The 26571-nt window shown below is 50.9% G+C and overlaps 1 protein-coding gene across 3 annotated transcripts; it reads right to left on the bottom strand.

Annotated features, from left to right (window-relative positions):
* On the bottom strand, window positions 1–26491 carry ADGRG3 (adhesion G protein-coupled receptor G3). Of its 3 annotated transcripts, none has more exons than XM_072750154.1 (13): window positions 25654–26491; window positions 19953–20127; window positions 13417–13552; window positions 12348–12452; window positions 11788–11934; window positions 10853–10987; window positions 10268–10307; window positions 10012–10112; window positions 9765–9877; window positions 7426–7706; window positions 7141–7234; window positions 5734–6017; window positions 1–3276 (listed from the first exon to the last, which is right to left on the bottom strand). In XM_072750154.1, the coding sequence occupies exons 2-13, from the start codon at window positions 20123–20125 to the stop codon at window positions 3164–3166; spliced, it is 1722 nt and encodes a 573-aa protein (XP_072606255.1). In that variant the 5' UTR covers window positions 20126–20127; window positions 25654–26491; the 3' UTR covers window positions 1–3163. The 3 variants fall into 3 exon arrangements, with proteins under 3 accessions (XP_072606255.1, XP_072606254.1, XP_025867601.2); XM_072750153.1 differs by lacking the exon at window positions 25654–26491 and adding an exon at window positions 24152–24368; XM_026011816.2 differs by lacking the exons at window positions 12348–12452; window positions 25654–26491 and adding an exon at window positions 23716–23865.
* Window positions 26492–26571: the final 80 nt, after the last annotated feature.

Raw genomic sequence — 26571 nt, forward strand, 5'->3', positions numbered from 1 at the left:
AAAAAAAAAATAAAACCTTTATTTGAACTGAATTGTATTCATAGGTTAATTTGTGAATTAACCTATGAATTTGTCTTTTGATCTTAAGTTATACATCTGGGAGCACAGATCTAGTAAGTTCTCTTATTTCCTGTACATTTATTATAACATAATGAAAAATACAAGGAATAAAGAAGCTCGGAAACAACGAGACGTGGGGGCATGATGGGGGACCCTTCTTTGGCACACAGATGATCACTGCAACCTCAAGCTTCATAAGGCGATGGCCAGAGCTTTGCTCTGGCTCAGTCACTTTTGTGCAGGGCCAGGGGTCCAGACACCAGGCAGCCTTGCAGCCAGGCTTTCCCTGAAGTCTTCATCCATTCTGTGGGGCAGTTACTGCTATACCTGCTTTATGGGCTCAGTAGGTGAGGAACTGGCCCAATGCAAGTTGCAGAGGAAGAATGTGGTCCAGACGGGCTGACCTCAGAGTCCATGCTTTTTGTCATGGTGATGCCACCAGTAGATTGTTACTACGGTAGTGCGGTGACAGTGGAATCTCATCCATGTGCACTGGGTCTCTGCCATTTTTGACAGAGCTCCACCTGACCTTAGCACGTGCTCAGCTGGGCACTCGGAGCCACTTTTACAGTAACCCCAGGTAAGGAGGGAGCACAGCCCCTCTGCCCCTGCCTGGCCCTGGGGTAGACAGTGGAAAAGGAACACATCCTCACCATTAAACACAATACCATGTCTCCCTCTCCATCTGCATCAGGAACTCCAGCCCATTTGGTGGCTGTGGTTTTGTTGCCCCCACATTTAACCTGGAAAGGTAGAGCCCAGTGTTTCCCTAGAGACTTGGGGATCAGGGCTGAGGCAATAATTCTGGAACCCAGGAAATGCTCTAGGAGGAAGCATGGGCAGCCCAGAGAAGCCCAGCTCTGTGTCAGCCTCGCTTACAGAGTAGCGTTGGGCACGTTGCTGGATGTCTCTGGGCTTCTATGTCCTCCTCCTACGTGGGGTCAGTCCACTTGGCAGGGCTGTAGAGGAATCTGGAAGGGAGCTTTAACCCTTCGGACCCTCCCATGTCACATACAGGCCTCAAAGGCTTGTGCATCACACAAAGATTCCACCTCATCTTCCTTTAAGCCACAGGGGTTTCTAATTCCTGCTGTGTCAGTACCAGCCTCTTTCCTTTTTGTCACCTCAGTTAATGCTCTCGGGTCGAGGCAAGAACTCAATGATCCCTATTTTATGGATGGGGACATTGAGGCTCAGAGAGGTAAGGTGACATGCTCAGCATTACACAGCCCTAAGTAGCCCTAAGTAGCAGAGCCAGGATTTGAACCCAGGCCTGTCAGACACGAAAGCGGCTATGGAGCACACAGGTTTGTGTTCAGAAACTCTGAGACTGGGCAGCCCTGGTGGCTCAGCGGTTTGGCACCTGCTTTCAGCCCAGGGCATGATCCTGGAGACCTGGGATCAAGTCCCACATCGGGCTCGCTGTGTGGAGCCTGCTTTTCCCTCTGCCTGTGTCTCAGCCTTTCTCTCTCTCTCTCTCTCTGTGTGTGTGTGTGTGTGTGTGTGTGTGTGTCTCATGAATAAATAAATAAAATCTTTTTAAAAAAAGAAACTCTGAGACTTTGGGGTAAGGAAGCCCACCCCTCCAGCGTGAGAAATAGATGCCCATAAAAGTAAGTCCCCAAACCTACCAAGCTTGTCCACAAAAACTGATATAATGTGGCTCGACTGTTGCAATTGTCCACACCCTAGAATTTCTCTTCCAGGAACACAAGGACTTGCATAAAGCAACGGCCCCTGCCTTCCTGTCTTTCATCTGCTTGCTGGGTGGGAGGAGGGAGAAGAGAGGGCATGGGGGAGTGTGGGGGATGGTCTGAGAGTAGTGGCCTCTCACTGCTAGCAGGTGCTTCACCTCGGCAAAGCACACTGGCAAGAGCAGGGGTGAGTAGGGAAGGTGAGAGGGCCCCAGTGGTTAGGACCTTATGGCTAGAGTTGGGTATGATGCGTGTGGTGGGGCTGGCCAGGGGACTGCTGTCTTTCTGTCCCCCCCTATTCTTTTTTTCTTTCTTTGCGTTGGTTTACCTATTAATTCTCCCTCTCTGTCTCACTCTCTCTTTCTGTCTCTCTCTCTCTTATCTCTGCCTCTTCTGTTTCCTACTGAGGAAACCATCGCAATATTGTGAAACAGAGGCCCGGTCGCTGGAAGGTGACACATACCCAAGCTGGGCATCTGAGACACTCCCCTGGCTCAGAATCCTGTCGGGCTGATGTCAAACTCACACATCCATCTATTTAGCCGACAGATATTTATTCAGGGCCTGAACCACGTCAGGCTCAGCCTGGGTTGAAAACTGGTGAGTGAGGCCGATGGTCTGTTGATTAGAGCTCAGATTCTGGGGGGGGCGGGAGGGGGGAACCTGCCCTGTCTCTGCTCAGCCCAGCCTGCTGCCCCCCTGCTCTGCCCCTGAGCCCATGAGTGTGCAGAGCTCTGGACCATCTGCCCTCCACCCCATGGTGACAGGACGCATCTGGCAATCAGAGTGGGGAGAGGGCCTGCTCGTGGCATTACACCCGCTACTGAATAAATGGCATTCCCTGAAATTCAGTGTCCACAGATAACTGGAGGGCTGGCACCTCCTGAACAGTGGGAGCCCATCCATGAAGACAGGCCCAAAGGTCTCGTCTGCAGCTGCCCCAGTGCCTAAGGGGATGAAGACAGGCAGCCAGAGGTGGGGTTGTGAGAGGGTAGTGGCAAGAGGGAGGGAGGGGAGAGGCTAGGCTCCTTCAAGGGGCTGTGCGAGCAACAGACTTCCCTATTACCGAGATCAGGAAGGGGCCAACGCCAGAGATAAGCTGCTTTGCTATGAAGGTAGGAGGTAGGGATGGGGGGCATCGCTCTCTGCTGCCAGGGGTCTTAGAGTTATAGGTTATAGACTCCTGCAATCCTGGATTTGTGGACTCTAGGACCCACAGAAGTATCTAGATGGAACCTTTGGGGCTAGGTGGGTCCAACCTGGTCCCCATCTCCTCCCACCCCAGCCCCATCATACAAACATGGAAACTGAAGCCCAGAGGGAACAGGGAGCAGCCTGAGGTCACACAGGGAGTCAGAGCTGAGTCCAGAAGGTAGCGCCAGCTCCCAGCCTGACCATACGGAGGTCTCCTATTCGTGCGACGTGGTGTGGACCTGGTCAACTCGGGCAGTGCCAGAAGAAGAGGACATGGCACCACGGCTTGGGAAGTAGAGCGTGGCAAACCAGCAGAAGATGAAGACACCTGTCAGAAAGGAGAGGGCCTCGATGAGCCTGGGGTTGGACTGCCAGGAGCACTGGGCAGCCCGGCTGGTGGCTCCCAGTTGACAAATAGCTCCATTGCAAAAGTTCAAGAACTTATGGAAAAACCGGGTGAAAATAAAACCCACACCTGAAAAAGAACCAAATAGAAATCTTGGAAATGAAAAACGGAGGCCTTGAAATCTCATATGCAGACATCTATCACAGCAAGGAAAGAGCAGGGGCGCCTGGGTGGCTCTATGGTTGAGCATCTGCCTTCCGCTCAGGTTGTGATCCCAGGGTTCTGGGATCGAGTTCCGCATCGGCCTCCCCGCTGGAGCCTGCTTCTCCCTCTGCCTGTGTCTCTGCCTCTCTCTATGTCTCTCATGAATAAATAAATAAACAAATAAAATCTTAAAAAACAATAAAAGAAAGGAAAGAGCAGAATAAAGGCGTTTTCAGGCAGCCGGCACTGCCACGGCTCTCCCTGCCACCCTGCCACTCAGGGTTATGACAGAAGGCCTGGCAGCAGGAAGAACAGGAACGTGGGAGGTGTGAAAATTCTAGTAAGTACAGAAACTGATCAAAAAGTCAAAACTCAGTGGGGGCTTAAAAGGAATTTAAAACTACAACTTGAAACAACCGTAAAACTATTGAGAAGCGTTCAAGGGCAACTTAAGTATATGATGGACTTTTTTTTTTTTTTAAAAAAGGTTTTATTTATTTATTCATGAGAGACACACAGAGAGAGAGAGAGAGAGAGAGAGAGAGAGAGAGAGAGAGGCAGAAACACAGGCAGAGGGAGAAGCAGGCTCCATGCAGGGAGCCCTATGTGGGACTCAATCCCGGGTCTCCAGGATTACGCCCTGGGCCGAAGGCAGGTGCTAAACCGGCTGAGCCACCGGGGCTGCCCTATGATGGACTGTTGAGGGGCACCTGGGTGGCTCAGTTGATGAAGCGTCTGCCTTCAGCTCAGGTCCTGATCCCGGGGTCCTGGGATCGAGCCCCACATCGGGCTCCCTGCTCAGCGGAGGAGTCTGCCTCTCTCCCCTGCTCATGTGAGCACTCTTTCTCTCTCATTCTCTCTCTCTCTCAAATAAATAAAATAAAATCTTTAAAAAAAATAAAAAATAAGGGCCGCTGCATTTTGGAAGAGAGAGCTGTATGGAGGCACTCACACTGAGTCGGGATAACTCAGTCGAGTGTTCAGGCTTAACTATTAAGGGTGGCCCCTGGAAGAACAATGGTACAATCTAGTTTCAAGTGTGTCCCTCTCCAACCCTGGGATGTTCCAGATGTGGACTAATGATTCTCCCCTGGGGAGTATCTCTGTTATTCCTAACACAGTTGATGATACTGAAGGCCTACTGGGTCCCCTACAAGCATTAGCTTGGTTACTCATCATAAAATCTGGTGAGAAAAATACCAACATTGTCCTAGCTTGAAAGATGATCAGGGGGTCCGAGGGCCTTGCTGAGGTGGTAAGTGGAACCAGGGCTCTGGTCTGGGTCTGTCTGTCCCCAGGGCTGCCAAACCACGATGCCACACATTCTCATAAGGCTCTGGGAGCCAGCCCTGTGTGAGTGCAAGACTTTGAGTCAGAGCACACCTCATCGCTTCCTTCCCAAAGGCTTCTCTTAGGCTGGGATGCTTCTTAAGGCGGCATGCATGCTACAGTGTGAGGAATGAAGAGGAAGGGGGAGCTGTCACCCATACCTGGGCACCTGCCCTCTTGTGGAAATATCAGAGGAAGGATGCTGTGGGGGCAGAGGGCAGATGACAGGCTGCCCTCGTCATCTGGCCATGATGTCACATGATCCTGCCTCCCTGGTCACAGCTGGTTGCACAGAGATGGACACCTGGCCCAAGACGGCCTGATTCGATCCTGGACTCTCCTTTTTTTTTTTTTTTTTTAAGATTTTATTTGTTCACGAGAGACACAGGCAGAGGGATAAGCAGGCTCCCTGCAGGGAGGCTGATGCGGGATTTGATCCCAGGACCCTGGGATCAGCCCTGAGTTAAAGGTAGATGGTTATCTGCTGAGCCACCCAGACATCCCTGGACTTTCCTAAGAACAGAGACCAGACTGAATCAGGCCACCCTCCCTAGATAGGGAAGGTCACATCGGATGGCAGAAGCCACTTGGCAGTGTGGGTAGGAAGGGGCCCGCAGAGAGAAGGAAGGAGTTTTCACAGAGAGAAGGTGAGTTACCACACGCAGCTCCAGAGAAAGAAAGTATCTGCTGTGGTTTAGATGGCTTTTCCTGACCCTGGTACCAGTTCTAAGAGGTCAGCCAGCCTTCCCGCCTTGGGGTCCTTGGGATAGCTCTGGATATTTGAAGTCGGTATCCTTGATTTGAGCCAGCCTGAGTGGAATCCTGTTTTTTGTCCCCTCCCTATCCTCCCGAAACCCCCCCTTGCCGATGAGGAAACCCATCACCTCCCCAGTCCAGGAGCCTCACCTTGCAGGGAGTTGAACAGGGCAAAGACATAGATGGTGGACAGGCCCAGGGGCGTGAGGATGGCCAGCCACCAGGTCACACCCACGAGGCTTGAGAGGCCCAGCACAGTGAGGACGCCTTTCCAGTTCAGCCCCTGCTCCCTGCCTACTGTGGCACTTGGCAGAGTGAAGATCTTCCAGGCCACCAGGCCCAGAACCACAGCGCTGAAGAGGAAGGTGACAAGGAAGTAGCCATGGACAGTGATGTAGAGGGCAGAGAGAGCCGTCTTCTCATGGAACCAGCACCTGGAGGAGGTAGGTGGCCACTGGGACTGGAGAAGTGCCCCTGCCCAGCAAGCCCCAGGCAATCTCCTCTAACTGATCTTCTCTGACCAAAAAGACACCTCCCCCCCACTGCCACCCACCAGTCCTCCATTCTCTTGGGAAGGGGCTGTCAGGAGGCTCCAGTCTGCCATCTCTTCAGACCAGCGAGTGCAAAGAGGCCAATTTAGCCCCAAAGACACGTTTTGTTTACCCCATATTATGTTGTAAAAAAATTGAATTAAGGACCACCCTTTCAAAAGCGGGAGCTTTGGCATCAGCATCTGGATTTCTGCCTTTCTTGTAAAACCATCCACCTGGCAGCTCTGTGGATGTCCTCCTGAGGGACAGTAGATGGGTATGTGACTGCCGGTTTACTGCAGTCCCCACCTGAGCCACCACGTGCACATATGTTACCTCCCCAACCCTTGGCCCCTGAGTGTGAGGCTCCGGGGACGGGACCCAGACCCCACCAGCCCCTCTTAGCACAGAGCCACGGGCCTGGGGCTGGCACACTGGGGGAGGCTCAGCTCAGCCCCATGTTTCCTGCACTGCACGGTGAAAGGCCCAGAAGAGCACATCCATCCCCCCCCCCCATTGTACAGATGAGGAGACTGAGGCCCTGGGAGGGGCCGAGCTAGCCCACACTGCAATTCAGAGGCAGAACCTCACTAGAACTAGGGCTGCCGCTAACGTTGGGCAGGTTGTGTCCTACGCAAGGGCATCTGGCTGAAGGGACGCGTGGAACTGAAATCCAGCACCCCCTCCACTTACCAGGCTGAGCCCCTGGCATGGCAGGTTGGTAGAATGGGGGCAGATACCTTTTAAAATTTACCCAAAGGTGCCATATGGGCTGGTGATGGCCCAGGCTAGAGCAAGGCATCCTGCCTCAGCTCACTCTCCCCCTTCTCAGAACCCCTGTCTCCTTGCACTTTCTCTTTCCAGTCCTCAGTTTACCTCTCCAGACCATGAGCTACCTGGAAGATCCTTTGCCTTGACTTCCTCAGTCTCTCTTTCCAGGATTCCCTGTAATCCCCACATCCCGTTGGCCCAGATCTGTGCAGCCAGGGACCTGATGTCACCCCTGCTCCCAACAGCCACCACTCACAGTTGCAGTGTGGTACCATTCATCTTGTCGTAGATGGCATAGCGGCCATAGCTGTTGGCACTCCCGGTGCCAATGACGATTAGGGCGGGCAGGCCTGTGCACAATGGCAGGAGGTATGGCATTGCTGGGGCTCCCTTGGCGTGTCCTCCCCCCAAATCCCCTCTGTTGCCCACCCCGCAAGCCCTGAGCCTGACAGAGAGGGAGCCACTGCTCTGCCCTAGGCAGTTCTCACTCCAGTCTGTCCCTGGGCCAGCCATGCTTTCTGCCCATCCAAGCTGCACCTACCCCAGCCCACGAGGCTCAGCTTCAGGAAGTAGTGCCCAAAGTAGGTGTTGAAGACCTTGATGACCACCAGGTAGAGGTGGAAGGCTTCTAGGCCCATCCAGGTGAAGGTGCAGAGTAGGAAGTAGTGGAAGATGGCCCCTTGGATCCAGCAGACGGTATCCAAGGGCACACGGTCACGCTCCACATTGATGAAGAAGGCAAGATTCAGGAGAAACAAGCTGATGCTCAAGGCCACGTGGATCTTGGGGGCATCTTCTGACTTGAACCTCCGCCGATAGAACCTGGGGTGAGAAGGGCCAATGAGAGGTGGTGGGAGGCCAGGCCGCAGCTTCTCTTGGGGAGGATCTGCACCCCAGCCTCCTTACCCCACCTCTCTGGTCCACCCCTGCCCGCAGAGTGAGTGAGAGTGAGAGTGCCATCAGGTTCAGGCTCAGGAACTCTCTCCTGGGCGCTTGGGAGGGGTCCACGTCCTGCTGGCCTCGCCCCTCGACTCCATGCTCTAGCCAAACCACACACCCCGCAATTCCCTGAATGCATTCTGCTTTTCTGCCCTCTGCTCTCAGTGCCTTCTCCTACTCTGCCATCAAAAGTTCCCCGGGCCTTTCCTTCTAAGGAAGCTGTCTCTGAATGCTACTTCTCCCAGGCTGATTTGGAGGTTTCTTGCAGTGCACCATAGCCCCCTCCCATTCCCTCTCCTAGGGCAGGAGGGGGCCCTGTGTGCATTGGTTGAGTGAGAGGATAGACCTGCACCGATGCAGGAGGCTAGGATGTAGTGGGTGAGGCCCAGAGAGGGACGGGGACTCGCTCCCTATCTGCGGAGGAGATCCCACTCTGCATTCCTAGCATATCAGATCCTGAGGGCTCTCACTGGAGAGATGGGAGCCCAGGGTTCCCAGACAGAAATGTGAGGGATCATGTCCACCTAACCTGAGATTCCCGGGCCCACCCTTGACATCATCCTCCTGGCACTCCAAGCCCGGCTCACAAGGTCCAGCAGAGCAGCTGGCCGGCAAGTCATGCTCAACTTGCTGGAGGTGGGGACTGTGTTCCAGGCCCGGGCTTGGTTGGGGGCAGGAATGACACTGCTCACACTCATAGTTAAGTCTGAGTGGAGGGGTGAGGCGAATGGGGGCTACAGCCCACAGCTGAAAGGTGACAGAGGCAAAGAGGCACATGGAGAAGGGTAGTGAGTGGGCCCCAGACTGGGTTGGGAGACCCCAGGGCTGCTCCAGTTCAGTCATGGGTCAGAAGGCTGGGTTACAGTGTGGGGTGGGACGTGGGGCTGCTCCACAGGCTCCTTCAAGTTGACAGTTCCTAGGGGATCCTCAGCCCTGGCCTGGACCCAGAGAGCCTGAGCACAGACCACAGTGATCTCTGCCTGTCCTGCACCCCCTCCTCCACCTGCAAACAGCTTAGGTCTCCCTGAGGACACCCTTTCCGGCTCTCAGCCCTGAAGTTTGGCTGAGGTTGACCCTTTGTGAGCTCAAACCCGAAGCAGGCACATGGCCTGGCCTGGCTGATCAGTGTAATTCATCCCTTGACCACAGTAACCTGTCCAGTCATGGGTGCATGGTCCATGTTGGACCAGCAAAACTCAGCTCTCGTATACATGGGATAAAATCGCATAGAACCACACACACACACACACACACACACACACACACACACACACAAACACACACACACAAACACAGATGCATGTAAAGAATTGTGGAAGTTGTATTCTAGCTACTAGCACTGTACCAATGTCAAGTTCCTGGTTTTGATGTGATACTACAGTTATATAAAATGTTATCACTGGGAAAAGCTGGATAAAGGAACCAGGGAACTCCATGCAGTATTTTTGTGACTTCCTGTTAGTCTATAATTATTTCAAAATAAAATGTCAAAGAAAAGAGACTTCAGTGCTGGAACTTCATATAGAAAATCTGTTGCCTAGACAGCTGAGAAGCTGTGATGCAAGTCCGGGACTCGCCAAGACCCCTGAGTGTGCCGAAGCTGCTTGACGCAGCTGACAAAGGAGGAAGCAGCTGGGAGAAGCAGAGGGAAGGCAAGTCCTGGAGACATCTTGTGAGCCCCTGGACCCAACCATGCCTAAAGTGGGTCCATTACATGAACCACATAGTCCCCATTTTAAGTGAATTTAGTTTCTGCCACTTCTGACTGAAATAGCTCTGACACTTTTCAACACCCAACCCCATTTTATAGATGAGGAAAATAAGGTTTGGAGACGATATCAGTGTAAATAATGCTGCACAAGCAGGGTGCTTTCTAGCCTGCTCTGCTCTCACCCTTGGGGACAAGAGGGAGATGTGGGGTGGGGGTGGGGAGTCACCCACCTTAGGGCAGCGTAGAGGATGACAGTGGAGGCCAGGAAGATCATAGAGGTTCCACAGCCAGCCCGGGAAATGCGAACGAGGGCTTGCACGGTGGCCTGGTCCAAGATCGGCCTCTGTGGGTGACCCCCCCGAACCGGGACCCCATCAGTTGGAGGCCAGGCCCCACACATCCCAAAGGCCTTGGCCCCTGCCAGGAAATTTTGTTGCCTCCAGAGCTGCTGGGATCAGGGAGGGGGTGGGCTGTTACCAGCAGCAAAGCAAAGAAGGTCAGATGGTTACAGCGGCAGATGGTCTTCTTGGCTCTGAGCTCCGTGGAGCAGCCCGTGGAAGACCAGTGTCCTGTTGACCCTGGAGCGGAAGGGAGGGGAACATGAGACAGTATATGGGAATATGGGGAAGTGGAAGAGACCAGAGAGGAGGGGAACAGAGAGGAAGGAAGGGAGGGGAGGGTCCCCACCAGCAGAGTTCTGCCCCCCAAAGGAGCCCACACCCTCCCTACCTACCTTTAGTCACATCCCAGAATACACAGCTGAGGGTCATGTTCTGAAACCAGAGAATAGAGTCAGGGTGGAGGCAAGGGGAGCTTGGGAAAGGGGAGCAGAGAGTGGGGGCAGGAGAAGGGAGAGGACAGCATGCCCCCCACCCTGTCCTGAGTGTGCATTGGGTAGAAAGCAAGGCTCACCCCATAGGCCACACAGGAACATGAAATGCACCATTTGGTGAACCATGGATCCATGTGTGAGACATGTGGACATGGTGTGGGGCTGTGGGTGGGAGGGTTGCCTGTCTATGTACTCATGCCTTTAGGGGAGTGTGTAAGAGGGCAGATGTGCAATTCCGTGTGGGTGCTCATGGGTTTGCCAGGTCCTGTGTGCACTTCTGTAAGCGTGAGTGGCAGGGTGTCAAGTGGATATTTATGCACAGGTGGCATGTGTCCCTGGGCACAACTGTGTGTATGGTCTTAATGGCTTCTTCTGGGTGGATGTGGAAAGATGGGAGGTGCAGAGTCCTTCGCATGTCTGCCCATATGCTTGTGGGTGACCACCCGCCTGTCTGTCCCTCAGTAGCTGCCAGGCCTGGGGGCTCACAGGGGGCAGGTGCTGGTGGGAGAAGGTGATCTCCAAAGGCTCAACCAGCGGGCCAACAGGTATATGGCCCAAACTCAAGCCCACCAGGCGATTGTTCAACACGTGGCTGCTGTCCTCCGGGCTGAGCTGGGCCCCCTGTGGAGAGAGATGCAAAGATGGGCTTCAGAAGGGGGTGTCCCAACCCACGCTGTTGGGGTTCTTGGGAACCTCCAGGACCCATGGCCCTTGCCTGGAGAGTAAAGTCTGTGGCTAGGGGAGCAGGGGGCCAAGGGGTCATGGGCAATGGTCTTCCAGCCACTCCCTGTGGTCTCCTGCCTGGGCTGGGTCACAGTGGGCCCTACCCTCTGGCCAACTGGTCACAAAGCCATGCACCCAATAGCTCTCTGCCCTCTTAGCTGGAGGAGTGCAGGGCTGGAAGAAAGATGAGTCCAAAATGGGCGGTGGATGCCTGTGGTGGGTGAGCACCTGCCCACACCAGCACTCATGGTGCACTCTACATACACAAGTGGATCACACACCTCTGAGGATCCATGCCTGGTGCACATTTGCAAGAACAGGAGTACGCTTGCTTGTGTGGACACATCACACATGAACACACATGATTGCATGTGCAGCAGGGATATGAAAGAATATGCGTGTTCGTACATGCACAAGGCGCACAAGAGGACCTGAACGCTTGGGATACACATACAAGTCCAAGGACCCTGGTGTGTGGGATCCAAAAGTCTGAGTGTATGTGACCAGTGTGAGTCTGCAGCACACAGACTCCCGAGACAGAAGTCTGGGACGACCTTGGGCTGATTTAGAAAGGCTCATCACCTCTTCCATCCCCACTGGGACCCACAGCGAAGACTTCAGAGAAGGCAGGCTAGGGCACAGGTCCCTGGTGAACCAAACATGGAGCTGCCTTAAGCCTCCACCAGGCCTCTTCTCACCTTGAAGAGATTCCCCGGACCGATGTCCAGGATGGTGATGGCCAGCCAGACTTCCGACCTGTTGCCCTGCAGGGATTCAAAGAGGCTCCTGGGCAGCCGGACTCTGTCGGGATGATCATGCTCATCCTCTGTCATCTGCCTTGGAACCTGTAACCACAGACCCCGGAGCTCCCATCTTTACCCCAGGGTTCCAAACCCCAGCACAGCCCTCAACACAGTGTTCTTGCCATTCCCCTACTTGGGAAGGGAAACTGAGGCACTGGGTAGAGAGGCATCACTCTGAGAAGCAGGACACCTTGGGGCATGCTGCAGGCTTGGCTCTGTCCAGGCTGTGAACCCTTGGACAAGCCACAGCCCTCATGGAATGCTCAGTCTTCCTGCTATGGAGAATGGGGCTAAACGGTGCCTGTGTGACCGCCCGTCAGGGTCAGGCTCAAAGTGGGCTGTTGCAGTTCAGTTTGCAAGTACAAGGGAGGGTTGGCTGTGGTGCACATTAGGCCAGCATCCTGCCAGGCCCTGTGCTTACACCGGGCTTTAGGGTCACGTGTCTGGCTTCTGACCTGGGAATAACTGGAAAGAATGAAGCCCGCAGGAAGAGAGACAGCGAGAGCAGAGGCAGAAAATACAAAAACTTCACGCGGAATGTGATTCCTGCCCAACAACTTCTGTAAAAAGCAAACAATGGTTAAAAGAGTAAAATAAATTTCATGGGTGATGTGTTCATTCTTGACCTCACTGGTCCACTGGGGCTGCAGCCTGGTCCCACCAAGTCCTGCCTCAAGGGCCTCCCATGGGCACTGGAACAGTAGGAGCTAAGGGTTTGACGCGAGGGACCCAACTTTCTCCTTCCCAGTCTGGACCCCTCTCAAAGGACACAGGGGTGTTCTCTGGGGCCAGCAAGTGACCACATGCCGAGGGCTCAGCTGCTTGGGTCACATCAATAAAAGTCTTATCTTTCATGTCCCCTCTTCCAGACAGACCTAGAAGTACCTCGATGACAGCCAACTTGCCTGCTACCTGAGCTTCCACCCTCAGCTTCACTCCTTAACAGAGGCTGTACCCTCCCTGCCCCCAGCACTCCCTGTGCCTTATCTTGTTTGTTCTCTCCCATAACCTTGAAAGTGGGCAAGACTGTCACCATTTTACAGATGGAGCAACAAAAACTCAGAAAATTTCAGTCATGCACCCAACATCACATTGGCTGGTAAAGGGATTTGAATCAAGACCCACATAAATCTAGAGTCTGCCTATTTGGCCCTTTGCTGTATGGTGAAGTGTGCCTTGAGCTGTGGAGCTGTGTTCCCTGGGAGGAAGAGCAGGAGGGAACCTCAGACTGTGGAGAAGCCCTAGAGCTCATCTCAGAGATGACGGCTCTGGGGCCCAGAGAGGGGAAGGGATTTCCTGGAAGACACCTAGTGGGGGGATGGGGAGTCCAGGACTGGAACCCAGATACCCGGACTCTCAATTTGGTGACCTTCTAAGTTATAACAGTCTCATATCCTGGGTCATCTGTCACCAGGATCCACCCATCCAAGCAACACACTAGCACCCATTAGCTAAGTGACAGAGTGCTATCAAATAGAGGGAAATGGAGCTTGAACTAGCCAACAGAGATAGGGAAAGCTTCACCTGGGAAGGCATCAGAGAGAAGAGCAGGTCTTCTGAGATGTTGGTGCTGACATTCTGGACAGCAGCCTTCAAAAAAGACATATTCACTATGCCCGACTGACTCTCCACCAGATGGTCCTCAAATTTCAGCCAGTACCTGCAAAGGGCCAGGGGTCAGGGGGCAGGTAGGGTCTTGCAGGCTACGTCACCGCCTCACCCAGCCCCCAGCCTGGATGTCAGGAGAAGAGATGTCATGAGCAGCTACCATCAGGCTCTTGGGTTAGGAGGTGTGACCCAGAATATTAAAGGAAGGACCCTGGAATCACTGCAAGAGAAGAAGGGTGATGTGGGAGCAAGCTGGGCTTGTTCTGAGGGATTCCTGCCAGTGGTCCTTCTGAGTAGTTTATATGTTTATCTTTTTTTGTAACAAAATATATATAACACAAAGTTTAGCATTTTAGCCATTTTAAACTACCCAATGGAGTGGCATTAAATACATTCACAATGTTGTGTGACCACCACCACCATCTAGTTCCAGGACATTCTCATCACCCCAGAAGGAAACCCTATACCCATGAAGCAGTCATCCTTCCTCTTTTCTCCCAGGCCCTGGAAAACACTAATCTATGAATTTGCCTATTCTAGAAGTTTCATATAAATGGAATTATATAGCATCTGGTCTTTATGTCTGGCTTCTTGCACTTTGCACATTCTCAGGATTCATCTATATTGCATAAGCATGTGTGAGTATTCAATTCCTTGTTATGGGTGAATAATATGCTATTGTGTGACTAGGCCACATTTTGTGGATACATGTATCCACAGATGGACATTTGGGTCCTTTCCGCTTTCTGGCTATTGTGAACAGGGCTGCTTGTACTCAAGTCCAAGCTTTTGCTTGAAGACTTGTTTGGAATCCCTTGGGGTATATACTTAGGAGTGGAATTGCTGGGTCATATGGTCATTCTATGTTTAACTTCTCAAGGAGTTGTTGAACTGCTCTCCACAGCAGCTGTACCAAATGACATTTTCACCACTGGTGTTTGAGGGGGCCGATTGCTCCACATCCATGCCAGTGCTTGACGTTTTTCATTTCGTCTTGTTTTTTGTTTGTTTTTTAAATTTTTTTATTCATGAGAGACACACACAGAGAGAGAGAGAGAGAGGCAGAGACACAGGCAGAGAGAGAAGCAGGCTCTATGCAGGGATCCCGAAGTGGGACTTGATCCCGGGACTCCAGGATCACGCCCTGAGCTGAAGGCGGCACTAAACCGCTGAGCCACCCGGGCTGCCCCATTTTGTCTTGTTTTGTGTGCAGTTGTAGCCATCCTAGTGTGAAGTGATATCTCATTGTGGTTTTGATTTGCATTTCCCTAATGACTAATGATGTTGAGTGTCTTTTCATGTACTGATTGGTCTTTACATATCTTCTTTATACATTCCTCTAAGTATCTCAAGCTGCAGGGTGATAATTGTGCGGCAGGAGTGCCAACTCACACTTATTGAGTGCTAACTGCATATTGGGAATTTGCCCTTTGAAGGCTGAACTGAACAGCAAATGACTTATGGGAACTGAACTGGTGTTGGAAGGAATAAGCTATGGAGGGCTTGGCAGGGAGACAAAAGGGAGACTTGTATTTTCATATCACTCTTGAACAGTTGCAGCTACCAACAGAAGAAACTCAGAGAAACCACAGAAAAAACATTGTACAATGTAAAGAGTAAACCATGCAAATATGTGCAAATGTGCTCGGGTTGGGCAGGCAGTTAGAACACCAGCCAATCAGAAATAGCCAGACGAGATCGTCAAAATCCATTGATTGAGCTACACAAAGTCTAGCTTTTATTTATCTTTTAAAAATCTAAACAAAGAAGTATTGTGACTTTCATTGTTACCAAATAAGTTAGTGAATTATAATTGTATATATATATATATATATATATATATATATATATATGTATCTATATATGTATCTATGCATTTAAAAATTCTTTGGCCTCACAAAACAACACAATTCACTTTCTTGAGGGAAGATTTCCTGATCTGGTTCTCAGAGCACTTTAAAAAATAATTTTAGTTGTGAAATGTAACACAGCCAAAAAGTCTAAGACATAGATGTAAAGTTGAATTTTCTTTTTTTTTTTTAAAGACTTTTTAAAAAAATATTTGTTTATTCATGAGAGACACAGAGAGAGAGAGGCAGAGACAAAGGCAGAGGGAGAAGCAGGCTCCATGCAGGGAGCCCGACATGGGACTCGATCCCAGGTTCCCAGGATCTCACCCTGGACTGAAGGCAGCACTAAACCGCTGAGCCACTGGGGCTGCCCTGCCCTAAAGTTGAATTTTCAATGACAAAGTTGACACCCATTTCAACATCATCTTCTTTGTCTGATATTAACATAGCTACTCAGATATCCTTGGTTCATGTTTGCATAAGTGTTTTCCACACCGTCCCTTTTTTAAAAAATTGTAAGTGGTGTGAGGTTCAATAACTCGCCTTCTACCCAGGAGGGGATAACTTGATGTACTCCAGACCTCTGAAATCCCAGAAAATTCCCTGTGGTGATGGGCCCCTGAACTCTTATGGAGTTTATTTCCTATTGTCTAGTTCACATTTGTTTTCCTAAGGCATCTTAACTACTTGCTACTCTCTGCTCATCAGATCAAATCAACATGTTGTTGCCAATATAATGGACCAGAGTGATGCTCAGTAGAGTGTCAAGATTAATAAGGTCTCTGTGAACTGAATGATGACAGAGATTATGAGAATTGACAGAGCCCTGAGGAAACTGTGGCAGTATACTGTTGGTCCTGCCAGGTAAAAGTAAAAGCCCTTGAAAATTGGTATAGAGAACAATGTATAAGCCATGCAGCATAACAATTGCTAGGAGTTGTGTTGATTTGTTCGAGGAAACATATTCTTCTGCAACAGCAGCTACAATTGGACTCACCACCTGATTAAGTGTTTGATAGTCCACAGGTATTCTCCACCACCCACCTGACTTCTGGTGAGTTAAATGGAGTTAAGGTAGGCATCACCACCCCTGCAACTCTCAAATCTTTCATGGCGGCATTAATCCCTACAGTTCTCCCTAGGGATATACTTTGGTTTCTAGTTTACTATCTTGGTAAGGAGAAGACCATCCAGGAGTTCCCATTTAGCTCATCAATGGAATGCCCTCCTAAAGGCAATTCTATGTAGAAAGCATTCTTTTCACCAAATGGTGCTGAAACAATTAGACATCCAAATGCAAAAATTAACAGTAATAATAATAATATAGTTAGACATTTACCTCATGCTGTGTATAAAAAATTAACTCCAAATGTAACCTAATAATAAGAGCTAAAACCATATACACTTGGGCAGCTCGGGTGGCTCAGCGGTTTAGCGCCGCCTTCAGCCTGGGTGTGATCCTGGAGACCTGGGATCAAGTCCCATGTCGGGCTCCTTGGGTGGAGCCTGCTCCTCCCTCTGCCTGTGTCTCTGCCTGTCTCTGTGTCTCTCATGAATAAATAAATAAAATCTTAAAAATAAATAAATAAAACCACATACACGTATAGAAGAAAACTTAGAAATTTGTAGCTGGATGAACATTTCTTTAATACGATATCAAACACAAACACATATTTAAATGTGGCTTCCTCAAAATTGTTATTGATCTCCAAACGATGTCATTAAGAAAACAAAGAAATAAGACACACACTGAGAGAAAATATTTGCAAATCTTATATCTGATAAAGGACTTGCATTCAGAAAGAATTCTTAAAAGTCAGTAATGAGAGGACAAAATCCAATTTTTTAAAAAAAGGGAAATATTTGAGTGGTCATTTCACCAAAGAAAAGATACAAATGGCTAAGCAGCATGTGAAAAGTTGCTCAACATCACTGGTCATTTGTGAAACACAAACTAAAACCATAGTGAAACATCACTGACACTCATCTGTGGCTATAACCAGAAAGACTGACAATGTTGCAAAAATGTAATAGGACTAAGCTGTACCTTTTCAGATTATATTTTAAACTAAAATATGTGGATGGGAAAGCAAATGATACACTTTAAGGAACTGTTGGGAGTTTTGTTTTGTTTTGTTTTTTTATAAAGCTAATATCAGATATACCAGGAATTCTGTTCCTAGGTATTTACCCCAAAGAAATGAAAACATATGTCTACAAAGATTTGAATTCAAATTTTCACGGCAGCATTATTCACAATCAACAAAATAGAAACAATCCAAATTTCCATCAATTGATGAATAAAGAAACAAATGTAGTATGTCTACATAATGGAATATTAATCAGTAATAAAAAAAAAACCCAAACTCTTGGTACATGCTAACATATGAATATAATTGAAAAACATGGTAAGTGAAGGAAACAAGACTCAAGAGATAGTATGTTGTATGATTCCCTTATAGAAAATACCCAGAGAAAGCAAATCTGTGGAGTAGATAGCAGATCAGTGGTTGACTGTGGCTGGGTATGTGAGGAAGGATTACTTGCAAATGAGCATGAGGGTGCTTTGGAGTCTGATATAAATGTTTTTAAAGTGATTGTCATAATGGTTGCATGCCCTGCATAATACACGATAAATTATTCAGCTGTACTCTAACGATGTATAGACTGGATGATACATACATTTTACCTTCATAAAGCTTTCAAAATTAATAAAAAGAAATGATATACCACTATAACCTTTCCAGAATGGTGAAAATTAAAACAAATGGTGATACCAAGTGTCCCAAGGATGTGAGGTAACTTGGACTCCCACATGTTGCCAGTGGGAGCGTAAACTGATGCAGCTGCCACAGAAAACTTGGCAATGTTTACTAAAATTCATCATATGTCTACCTTTGACATCAATTCCATTTCTAGGCATTTACCCAAAAGAAATGAATGCATATGTTCATGAAAAAACATGTACGGAAATATTCATGGCAGCTTTATTCATAATAGCCCCTGTTAGAGTTTGTGCCCTCCCTGCAAATTCATATGCTGAAATGGGTGGATGACCAGACCTACCTCATGGGGTTGTGAAGACAAAGAAGGTAACTTGGTTAAGTGATAGACTTGGGAACAGAATCCACATCTTCTGACCCCAGGGCCCCTGATTTTTCCAAAATGCTTTTCCCCACCATAAGGCAGCACAAAAAGGAGCTCCCAGAACAGCTTCCCAGAATTAAGAAGCTGCTGAAGGCAACTTCAGGAGGGGATGGCAGTGTTTTTAGGCCACTGAAATTAGGTAGGTCAATCAGATTGCTATCCTAACGCTGAGCCTGAGGACACAGACTTTTCATTCATTTTTTTTCTTTTTTTTTTCATTCATTTTTTTTCAACAAACATGTATTGAGTGCCAAATTTTTTTAAAAGACTTTATCCATTTATTCACAAGAGACATAGAGAGAGAGAGAGAGAGAGAGAGGCAGAGACACAGGCAGAGGGAGAAGCAGGCTCCATGTGGGGAGCCTGATGTGGGACCTGACCTCAGGACTCCAGGATCACGCCCTGGACCAAAGGCAGGCACTAAACGGCTGAGCCACCCAGGGATCCCCAACTGAGTGCCAAATTTGAACTTGTTTTGAGTATCTTAGAATTATGGCCAGCCTTGACTGGAGTGGATGGGAGGGGAGAGAGGCAAAAATATTTTTGAAGCTGATTCTTAGAGATGTATTCTACACCCCTTCTTCTCCCTCAACCCAATGTCTCTTAAATTTTTGGCCTCTTGGTTTTATTAATTCTACATCATCTAAATTTCTAATCCATCCTTCCTTTCCTGGTTCACAGTGCCAATTGGTGGTGGTGGTAGTAGTGGTTCAGCCTTGACTCCTACGCAGACCACTCTGGTTGCATCCTACCTGGTCATGCCTCCTCCTGCATCACCATCCTTAAGTCCTTCCCTGAAACCTGAGCAATCTTTCTAAAATGCAAAATTGGCCATGCTCTTCTTCTACTTAAAATACATCCTTGCTCTGCCCCCTTCCATGCTGGTATAGCTTACATGACTCTTCACACTTTGGTTCCTGCTTTTATTTCTAATCTATCTCCTACCCAACCCATCTCCCCATTGTCGCCCCCATCCCCAGGACTTCACCCTTTCACATTTCAGAGCACCGTCATTATCCCCCAATACTCACTGAAGTTCTGATGCCCTATTCTCTAACATTGTTTGGATCTAACTAGAAAACTCCTATGTAGTCTTTAAAGTCTTTTCGTGGGTTGCTTCCTCTGTGAAGCCTTGATCAGCGTCCCTCCTTTGAGCTAACCTGGCACTTTGTCCACCCTCTTGAGTGACTGGATTCTAGAATCATCATTTGGGCCCATGTCTGACCCTCCACAGTGGTAGGACAGGGACTGATTGATCTCAGCTTCTCCTGATGAGAAAGATGTCAGTGAATGGACCAGAGGGAATGTGGATATCAAACAACAGGATGGAAAGGTGAGATGAGAGCAGTATTTTCAGGAGCTGGGAGCAGCTGAGAGCTCTGTCCCTTATACCAGCCTCCCTGCCACCCTCAAAGGAACCCCAGATTCCTGCCCTAGCTCAGAGGACCCTCTTACCTTTGCAAGTTTTCCAGGTCACAGGCTTCAGTGTTTGACTGCGTGCACTTCGAAAAGCACTTAGCAGTATTCCCCAGGTGGAAAGAGTCATACTGGCCCTCATTGATGAGCCCCAGGCAGACATTTCTCGGTTGCTCACGTTTGTTCTTCAGTTCCTTCCTAGAATTTTCCATACCTGAAGGGTGGATGCAGAAGGTATGAGTGGGCTGGGTGGGGAGGCAGCAAGGGCAGGGGGTTGGGGGCTAAGATGCTCAGGCTTCAGGGTCTGATGATGTGGCCTGGAATTCCAGCTCCATCCATAGGTGCACTTGAGCTGGACTCACTCTCACTGGGCCTTGGTTTCCAAGGCAAAAGGAGATATGACCCCCTTACTTCATAGGCTCAGTAGGATACTTTGGGGAAAATATATACAAAGAGCTTGGCACATGGTTCTGTAGATTAAAGGATTCATATGTTAGACCTATTACCCTTTGCTGTCTCCTCCAGGGAGTCTGCTAGGCTTTCCACAGTTGTTCCATATCAGACATTCCAGAGCCCTTGCAACTGTGGCCTCATGGTATAATCCTTGGGCATATTCTGTCTCAGTTTGCCTCATTCTCCCACATTCTCATTACAACCCTCACAGGCTACCTTCTGGGGTAGAGGAAACACAGCAAACTGAGGGCTCCTGGAGCATAGTGACTGAGGAAGATCACCAGCTAGTTGGAGACAGCACCAGGACGACAAACCAGACTGGGGCTTCCCATTCAGTTCCCCTTTCACCTGGTATGCGGGATGGAATGGAAGCTTTGAGTCACTATTACCTGTGTGACCTCAGGCAAGTTACTTAGACTCTATGATGCTCCATCTTCTCATCAGTCAAATGGGACTAATAATACCTTCCTTTGGAGTTTGGAGAAAGATTGGAGACCACAGACATAAAGGATATAGCTCATAGTAAGTGTTCAAAGAGCCAGTATCATTTACTCCAGGAGGTGAGAATCTCATAGTAAAACTATTTACGTATTTGTGTATTCACATTGGATGTATGCGTATATCCACATAGTTACCTATCTCTCAACAAAATTCCTACATGCACAGTTTTTTAAAAAAACCATACACAAGGATGTAAAATGAAAAGTAAAAGTCCCTGCAGCTCCCAGCTCACACTCCAGAGTTCGCCACCAGTAGCAGCTCACTGCACAACTTTGTGGAACTTATTGATATATAGGCAGGTATTTTGATGTAAATCATTTGAAAATTTACATGAACATGATCACTTAGCAAGATATCTTGAAGAGCTTTTCACATTAGCACATACTGATCTCTCTCCTCGATACGCTTGCACACTATACCCCTAGGTGTGTGTTGTAATGCTTTTTTTTTTTTTTAATTTTTTTGTTAACTTTTATTTATTTATGATAGTCACAGAGAGAGAGAGAGAGGCAGAGATATAGGCAGAGGGAGAAGCAGGCTCCATGCACTGGGAGCCCGATGTGGGATTCGATCCCGGGTCTCCAGGATCGCGCCCTGGGCCAAAGGCAGGTGCCAAACCGCTGCGCCACCCAGGGATCCCTTGTTGTAATGCTTTTTTCAACTGGTCCTCTGTTGGTGGACTTTTAGGACCATCACTCTTGTATTTTCCTATTTTGAGCAACACTGCTTATGTTAGCTTGTGTTAAGAAATCATAGAAAACATTACTATCCTAAGAATTTCTGGATCAAAATGTAGGAGTTTTAAAGAGGGTAGATGAAGGGACGCCTGGGTGGTTCAGTCATTTGAGCATCTTACTCTTGGTTTTGGCTCAGGTCATGATCTCAGGGTCGTGAGATCAAGCCCCATATGGAGCCTTAAATTGCCTGGGGCTCCATGCTCAGCAGGGAGTCTGCTTGAGGTGGTTTCTCTATACCTCTCCCCCCATGTGCGCATGCTCTCTCACTCTCTCAAATAAATCTTTTTTTAAAAAAAAGATATTCATGACACTGTTTAATGGAAAGAAGTAAATGCTGGATAAGCATGTATATAATATAATCCATGTTTGCTTTTTAAATGAAGGAGAAAGAAGGAGAGAAAAGAGGGAAGAAGATGGAAAGAAAAAGAGAGAGGAGGAGATGGGTGGGGAGGTGCTATTCTCTGGATAACCCTAGTGCTCTGTGTGCCCAAGGGGTTACAAGTGGGTGCTGGGTGCAGGTGGCACCCTGACCGGTGTTAGCAGAGCCTCCCTCCCAGTTCGCCGTGAAATTTTGGTGCAGTCCTTTATGTGAAGCTTTTGGAAGGTACAGAAAAGATGATTAAATATCTTTTTTTGTGATTATTTTTGAAGACATTGAAAGCATTTAGCCCAGAGAGAGCCTGACCCAGGCCTGGGTGGGACCGTGTCAGTCCCCACCTGAAGACCTGCGCTACCCTCCCCTATCCTGCTCCGCCCCCAAAGCTAACCTTCAGGGAGCCCCTCCACCCAGGTTGGAGTGGGGAGTGGGTTGGAAGTCGGTCCCTGCGCCTCCCTACGGCTCACTGCCAAGGGCCTGCTTCTCTGTGCCCTACCACCGCCTCCTCAGCACAGGGCCTGGCACAGCACGGAAGTCCCCATCAGTGTGGACTGAGTGAATGAATCAACAGATGAATGGTGAGTGACCCATAAATGTCCACAAAAGAAGGAGACTTACCTCCATGTGTACGCCTCTCAAGGCTCCTCACACTATTCAAATGGTTGGCGCTTTGCCCCAGCTGGAGCAGCCGCATTACCATTGGGTAAACTCGGGCACTAGGGGGGGATCCCTGAATCCCAACCAGTGTAGTTATGGCTTTTGTGAAGGGCCCAGCATTCCTGGGATGCCTGTTGAGACCAGCGGTAGCCCCTCAGTCATCGAGGTCATGATCTGCCAAGGCTTGCCTGACAGCCTACTCTGCCATTACCCTCTTTTATGAGCCAAGGACTGAATTTTGCACTTTGCCGAATCTCTCAACATTTGAAGAGAAGATTCTTTGAAGCCCAAAGAGGTTGGTCCAGGCGCCCAAAGCAGCATAGCCCCCTGCTGGGCAGGCACAGTCAGGGGGCAGGGGGTGGGGGGCTCATGGAATCCAGAGCAAACCAGAAGGAGCACCCAGGGCACTGACATGGGAGCACTCCCACTGCCTGAGGGGGCCACAGGGCTCAAGGAGGGGGAGTGAGAGCTGGCCAGGTGGGCCAGGGGTGGGCTCAGCTTTCCCGGGAGAAATGACAGCCAAGGGCAAGGCCAAGAGTCCTCATATTGCTCTGGAGAACCATCAGAGCAAGGCTGTGTGCAAGGCTGACCATGGGGGTGGGGGCTCGGGAAACTGGGGTCTGGGAGGCCATTGCTGGGACAAGGAGAGGGGAGCTAGTGGGGAGGGTTCAGGGTGGAGGGAGCCAGACAAAGGGGAGAGGAAGGACAGTACAAGCCCCAACTGGGCTCAGCCTCCAGAGCATCCTGACCCCCTTCCCCAGACTCTCGGAGGCCACCTGGATAAGAGTGTGTCTGGGGCCCACTGTGTCCCAGAGCCAGGTCTGTCAGGCAGCCACAGCCCAGAGCAGGGGAGTGGGGGAGCTCTGTGGGAAGCACCAGATACCTGAGACCCAGGGCTGATCCGAGTTTATCAGGATGACAGCTAACTCAGAGGACGAGGTGAGAGAAGGTACAGAGGCCATTGAGGTGGGCTCCTTGGATGGATATGCTCTAGACACCCCCACCCATACCCCCTTCCCCACCTCTGCCCTTGGGTCTCCCAAGCTCAGGAGAAGAGGACGAGGAACCAGCTGCTCACCTGAGGCCCAGAGCAGGAGGAGCGAGAGAAGCAGGACCCCCCGAGTCCTGGGTGTCACCATCCTTGGCCAGTCTTGCCCTCACTGGCCAGAGCCCTGCGTCTGTGTGTCCTTCTGGTCCCAGGCTCTGTGGTGTGGCCTGTCCCCCACCCCCCTTCCCCCCCTTCCCGTGTAGCGTCAAGCTTCCTGTGGCCTCTTTCTTGGCCTTCCTGCTCTGCCACCAGCCACCATCGGCTGGGTTGTGAAAGGTGAGTGTGGGGAACTGGGCTGTGCTCCTGCCTTACCCTACCCTGTGACATCCTGCAGAGGGGGCTGCTGAGCCCACCCAGGGATGCTGCTGGGAGCTGTGAAGTTGGGGTCCAACAGCCACAGAGGCCTCCACACCCACGCAGACCCCTGGGGAATGGCAATGAACACAGGCATTGGAGTCGGACACACCTAGCTCAGACCCTCCTCTCAGAAGCTGGGGTCCTCTCTGATCCTCCATTTCTTCCTCTGTAAAGCAGATACAGCAATAGGGCTGCCAGGCAGGGCCGTGTTGGGGTTTGAGGAGATCCGTACCATGCCAGGCACAATCCTGGCTAGAGGGATGCAGATGGCTCATGCTCCTTCACTTATACCCATGGTTTGAACAAGAGTCGGATCAAGGCCAAGTCTGTTGGGACCATCGGAAGAGAGAAGGCTCAGCTGTGTAGGCCCCAGCCTTCCCCGACCAGACTAGATAATGGGAGAGGCAGGATGGGGTGTGTAGGAGCATGGGCTTTGGGGTTGGTCAGGCCTGGGCTGACATCTGCCCTGGCCTTCATGGCTGGGTGAGCTTGGGTGAGCTGTCTGCTGCTCTGAGCCTCCCAGACATGCAAAGAACTTATTCTGTGTATGTAGAATTGTCTAGACCACTGGGTGTGGCCATGGCCATTATCTTTTTATGATGGTCAGTACTGTGCAATTACTGTCATATCATCCAACCAGTCACCGGTGGCCCAGACAGGAAGTGAGAACAGCAGACACACATGGGGAGTGCCACGAGGGAAGGGGAGGGGCTGACCACTCAGTCCCCAGATCTGGTGGCTCTGAGGAAGCCGTGTGGATGAGGCCAGGGCCCTTGGCATGGTCCCATGGTCACTGCAAGATCAAGGGTAGGAACACCCTGCCAAGAAGGCGCATCCTCCCAGCATCCCCTCCCCTCCAGGGCCAGCGCGCCACATGCTCTACCATGGGGGTCTGAGGACCCACCCAGCCCCTTCCTCCCACACAGTGTCCAGACAGGAATCAGTCCCCTTCTGGGCCCCCTAGACCTGGAGAGTGTTGGGGAGAGGATGTCAGTGGCGTCACTCCTGGGACAGGGGTGGCAGGTGGGAATCTGGCACGGTGTCCCAGGCACTTCCTCTGCAGGGAAGACTTGGGGCCAGATGGGAAGCACGGCCCGTTCCCCCTCCCTCCCAGCGGCAGCCAGGTGAGGTGAGATGGCAGACAAGGGTTTTGGGAACTGCCATGGGCTGGCACCATCTCTGCAGACCCATGCTAGCACCAGGGCCCTCAAAGGGGCTCACGGGGGCCTGTGTGTGAAGAAGGGCCCAGAAGGAGGCACCCAGAGTGTCCGGCACACCTGGAAAAACAGGACAGGGGGCGGTGGGCTGGCAAAGTGGCAAAGATAGCTGGACAGGGCCAGGGGGAGGGCCACCCCTCCTAGGCCCCATCAGGGCTGGGGGCTGGCCTGGAGCCATGGACAGAGCCCCGGGGCCTCCAAATCCCAGAGCACACGGAACTGTAACTTCCCTTTCTGGCACCTCCTCTCACCACTGATTTGTCCCCATGGCTCCGGGTGGGCTTCTGTCTCTAGGGACAAGGCCTCCGGGCTTCTGGCCAGGCCCAGCCCACATTTGCCCTTCTGGCATCTTCAGTCCGTTTCCCACACCAGAGCAACGTCCCCACACGCAAACCTGGTTGTGTCCTGAGAAGAGCGGTCCTGCTGTCTGAGGCCCCACGGCCCGCTGAAGAGCACGAGAAGAGCCGTCGAGGGGCCCGTCCAGAACCTGTCCCAAGAAGGTGGGATCCAACCCGAGACCCCTCCCTGCTACCTGAGCCAGCCTCAAACACAAAACTTAAAATGCAAGAGCTCTCCAAAGTGGGAGAATGTGTTTGAAGGGAGTGCTCTCTGCCGGGCGGGGGGCAGCAGGGAGCTGGGTCCTTTCCTTCCCTCCCTGAGGATGGGGAGACGTGCCCCCAGGTCTAGCCAAGGGGTGGGGCTCCAGGAGACCTTCCTGCAGAGACTGAGAGGCCTGTGAGGAGGGAGCTGGCTCTGACACCCCACCCAATCTGCCCAAGCAGGGCACTGGGGGCCAGGCTCGCCTCTGTCCTCTGACAGACAGAGGAGCAGAGAGCATTGGAAGAGAAGCCGGGCACAGGGAGGTGCCGCGTGCCGAGGTCCCCGCAGGTCTCAGGATCCCACAGTCACCCATCAGAGGGCACTGCCAGTCTACTCTCCATGGCTAAGGTGGCCTTGCACCCGTCCTGTCCATTTCCCCCAGCCCGCCATCCCCCTGGAGCAGCCAGGAAACGAGGGAGGTGGCTGCGCTGGGCAGAAGCTCGGGTGGACCTGGATGCACACAGCTGGGCTCCGACGCCGCTCCTCTCGCAACCGAGCCGCACAGAAAGCTTTCCGATCCTCCTTGCCTGTGCCACGGGGCACGGGCACAGCAGCTTGGACGGAACTGGGCTGGAGGTGGTGATGGGAGGCAAGTCCAATCATTGCTTCTTGCAGCCCACCTACTTCATTCCAGCCCACAAACCAGTTCCGTACATCACATGACCATCCAAGGGCTGAATTCAGTCCCCACATCTGATTTCTTTGGCCAGTG

This window comes from Vulpes vulpes, chromosome 2, assembly GCF_048418805.1.
Source record: "Vulpes vulpes isolate BD-2025 chromosome 2, VulVul3, whole genome shotgun sequence".
In the NCBI taxonomy this organism is placed as follows: Eukaryota; Metazoa; Chordata; class Mammalia; order Carnivora; family Canidae; genus Vulpes; species Vulpes vulpes.

Coding starts and splice junctions, on each gene's coding strand:
- ADGRG3 (XM_072750153.1), bottom strand. CDS start 24,317: ATGAGCCATCTGCATCCCTCTAGCCAGGATTGTGCCTGGCATGGTACG. Junction 20,128..24,151: donor GAGAGGAGGGTCTGAGCTAG/GTGTGTCCGACT, acceptor TCCACCCTTCAG/GTATGGAAAATTCTAGGAAG. Junction 9,878..10,011: donor CCTTCTTTGCTTTGCTGCTG/GTAACAGCCCAC, acceptor GGTCACCCACAG/AGGCCGATCTTGGACCAGGC.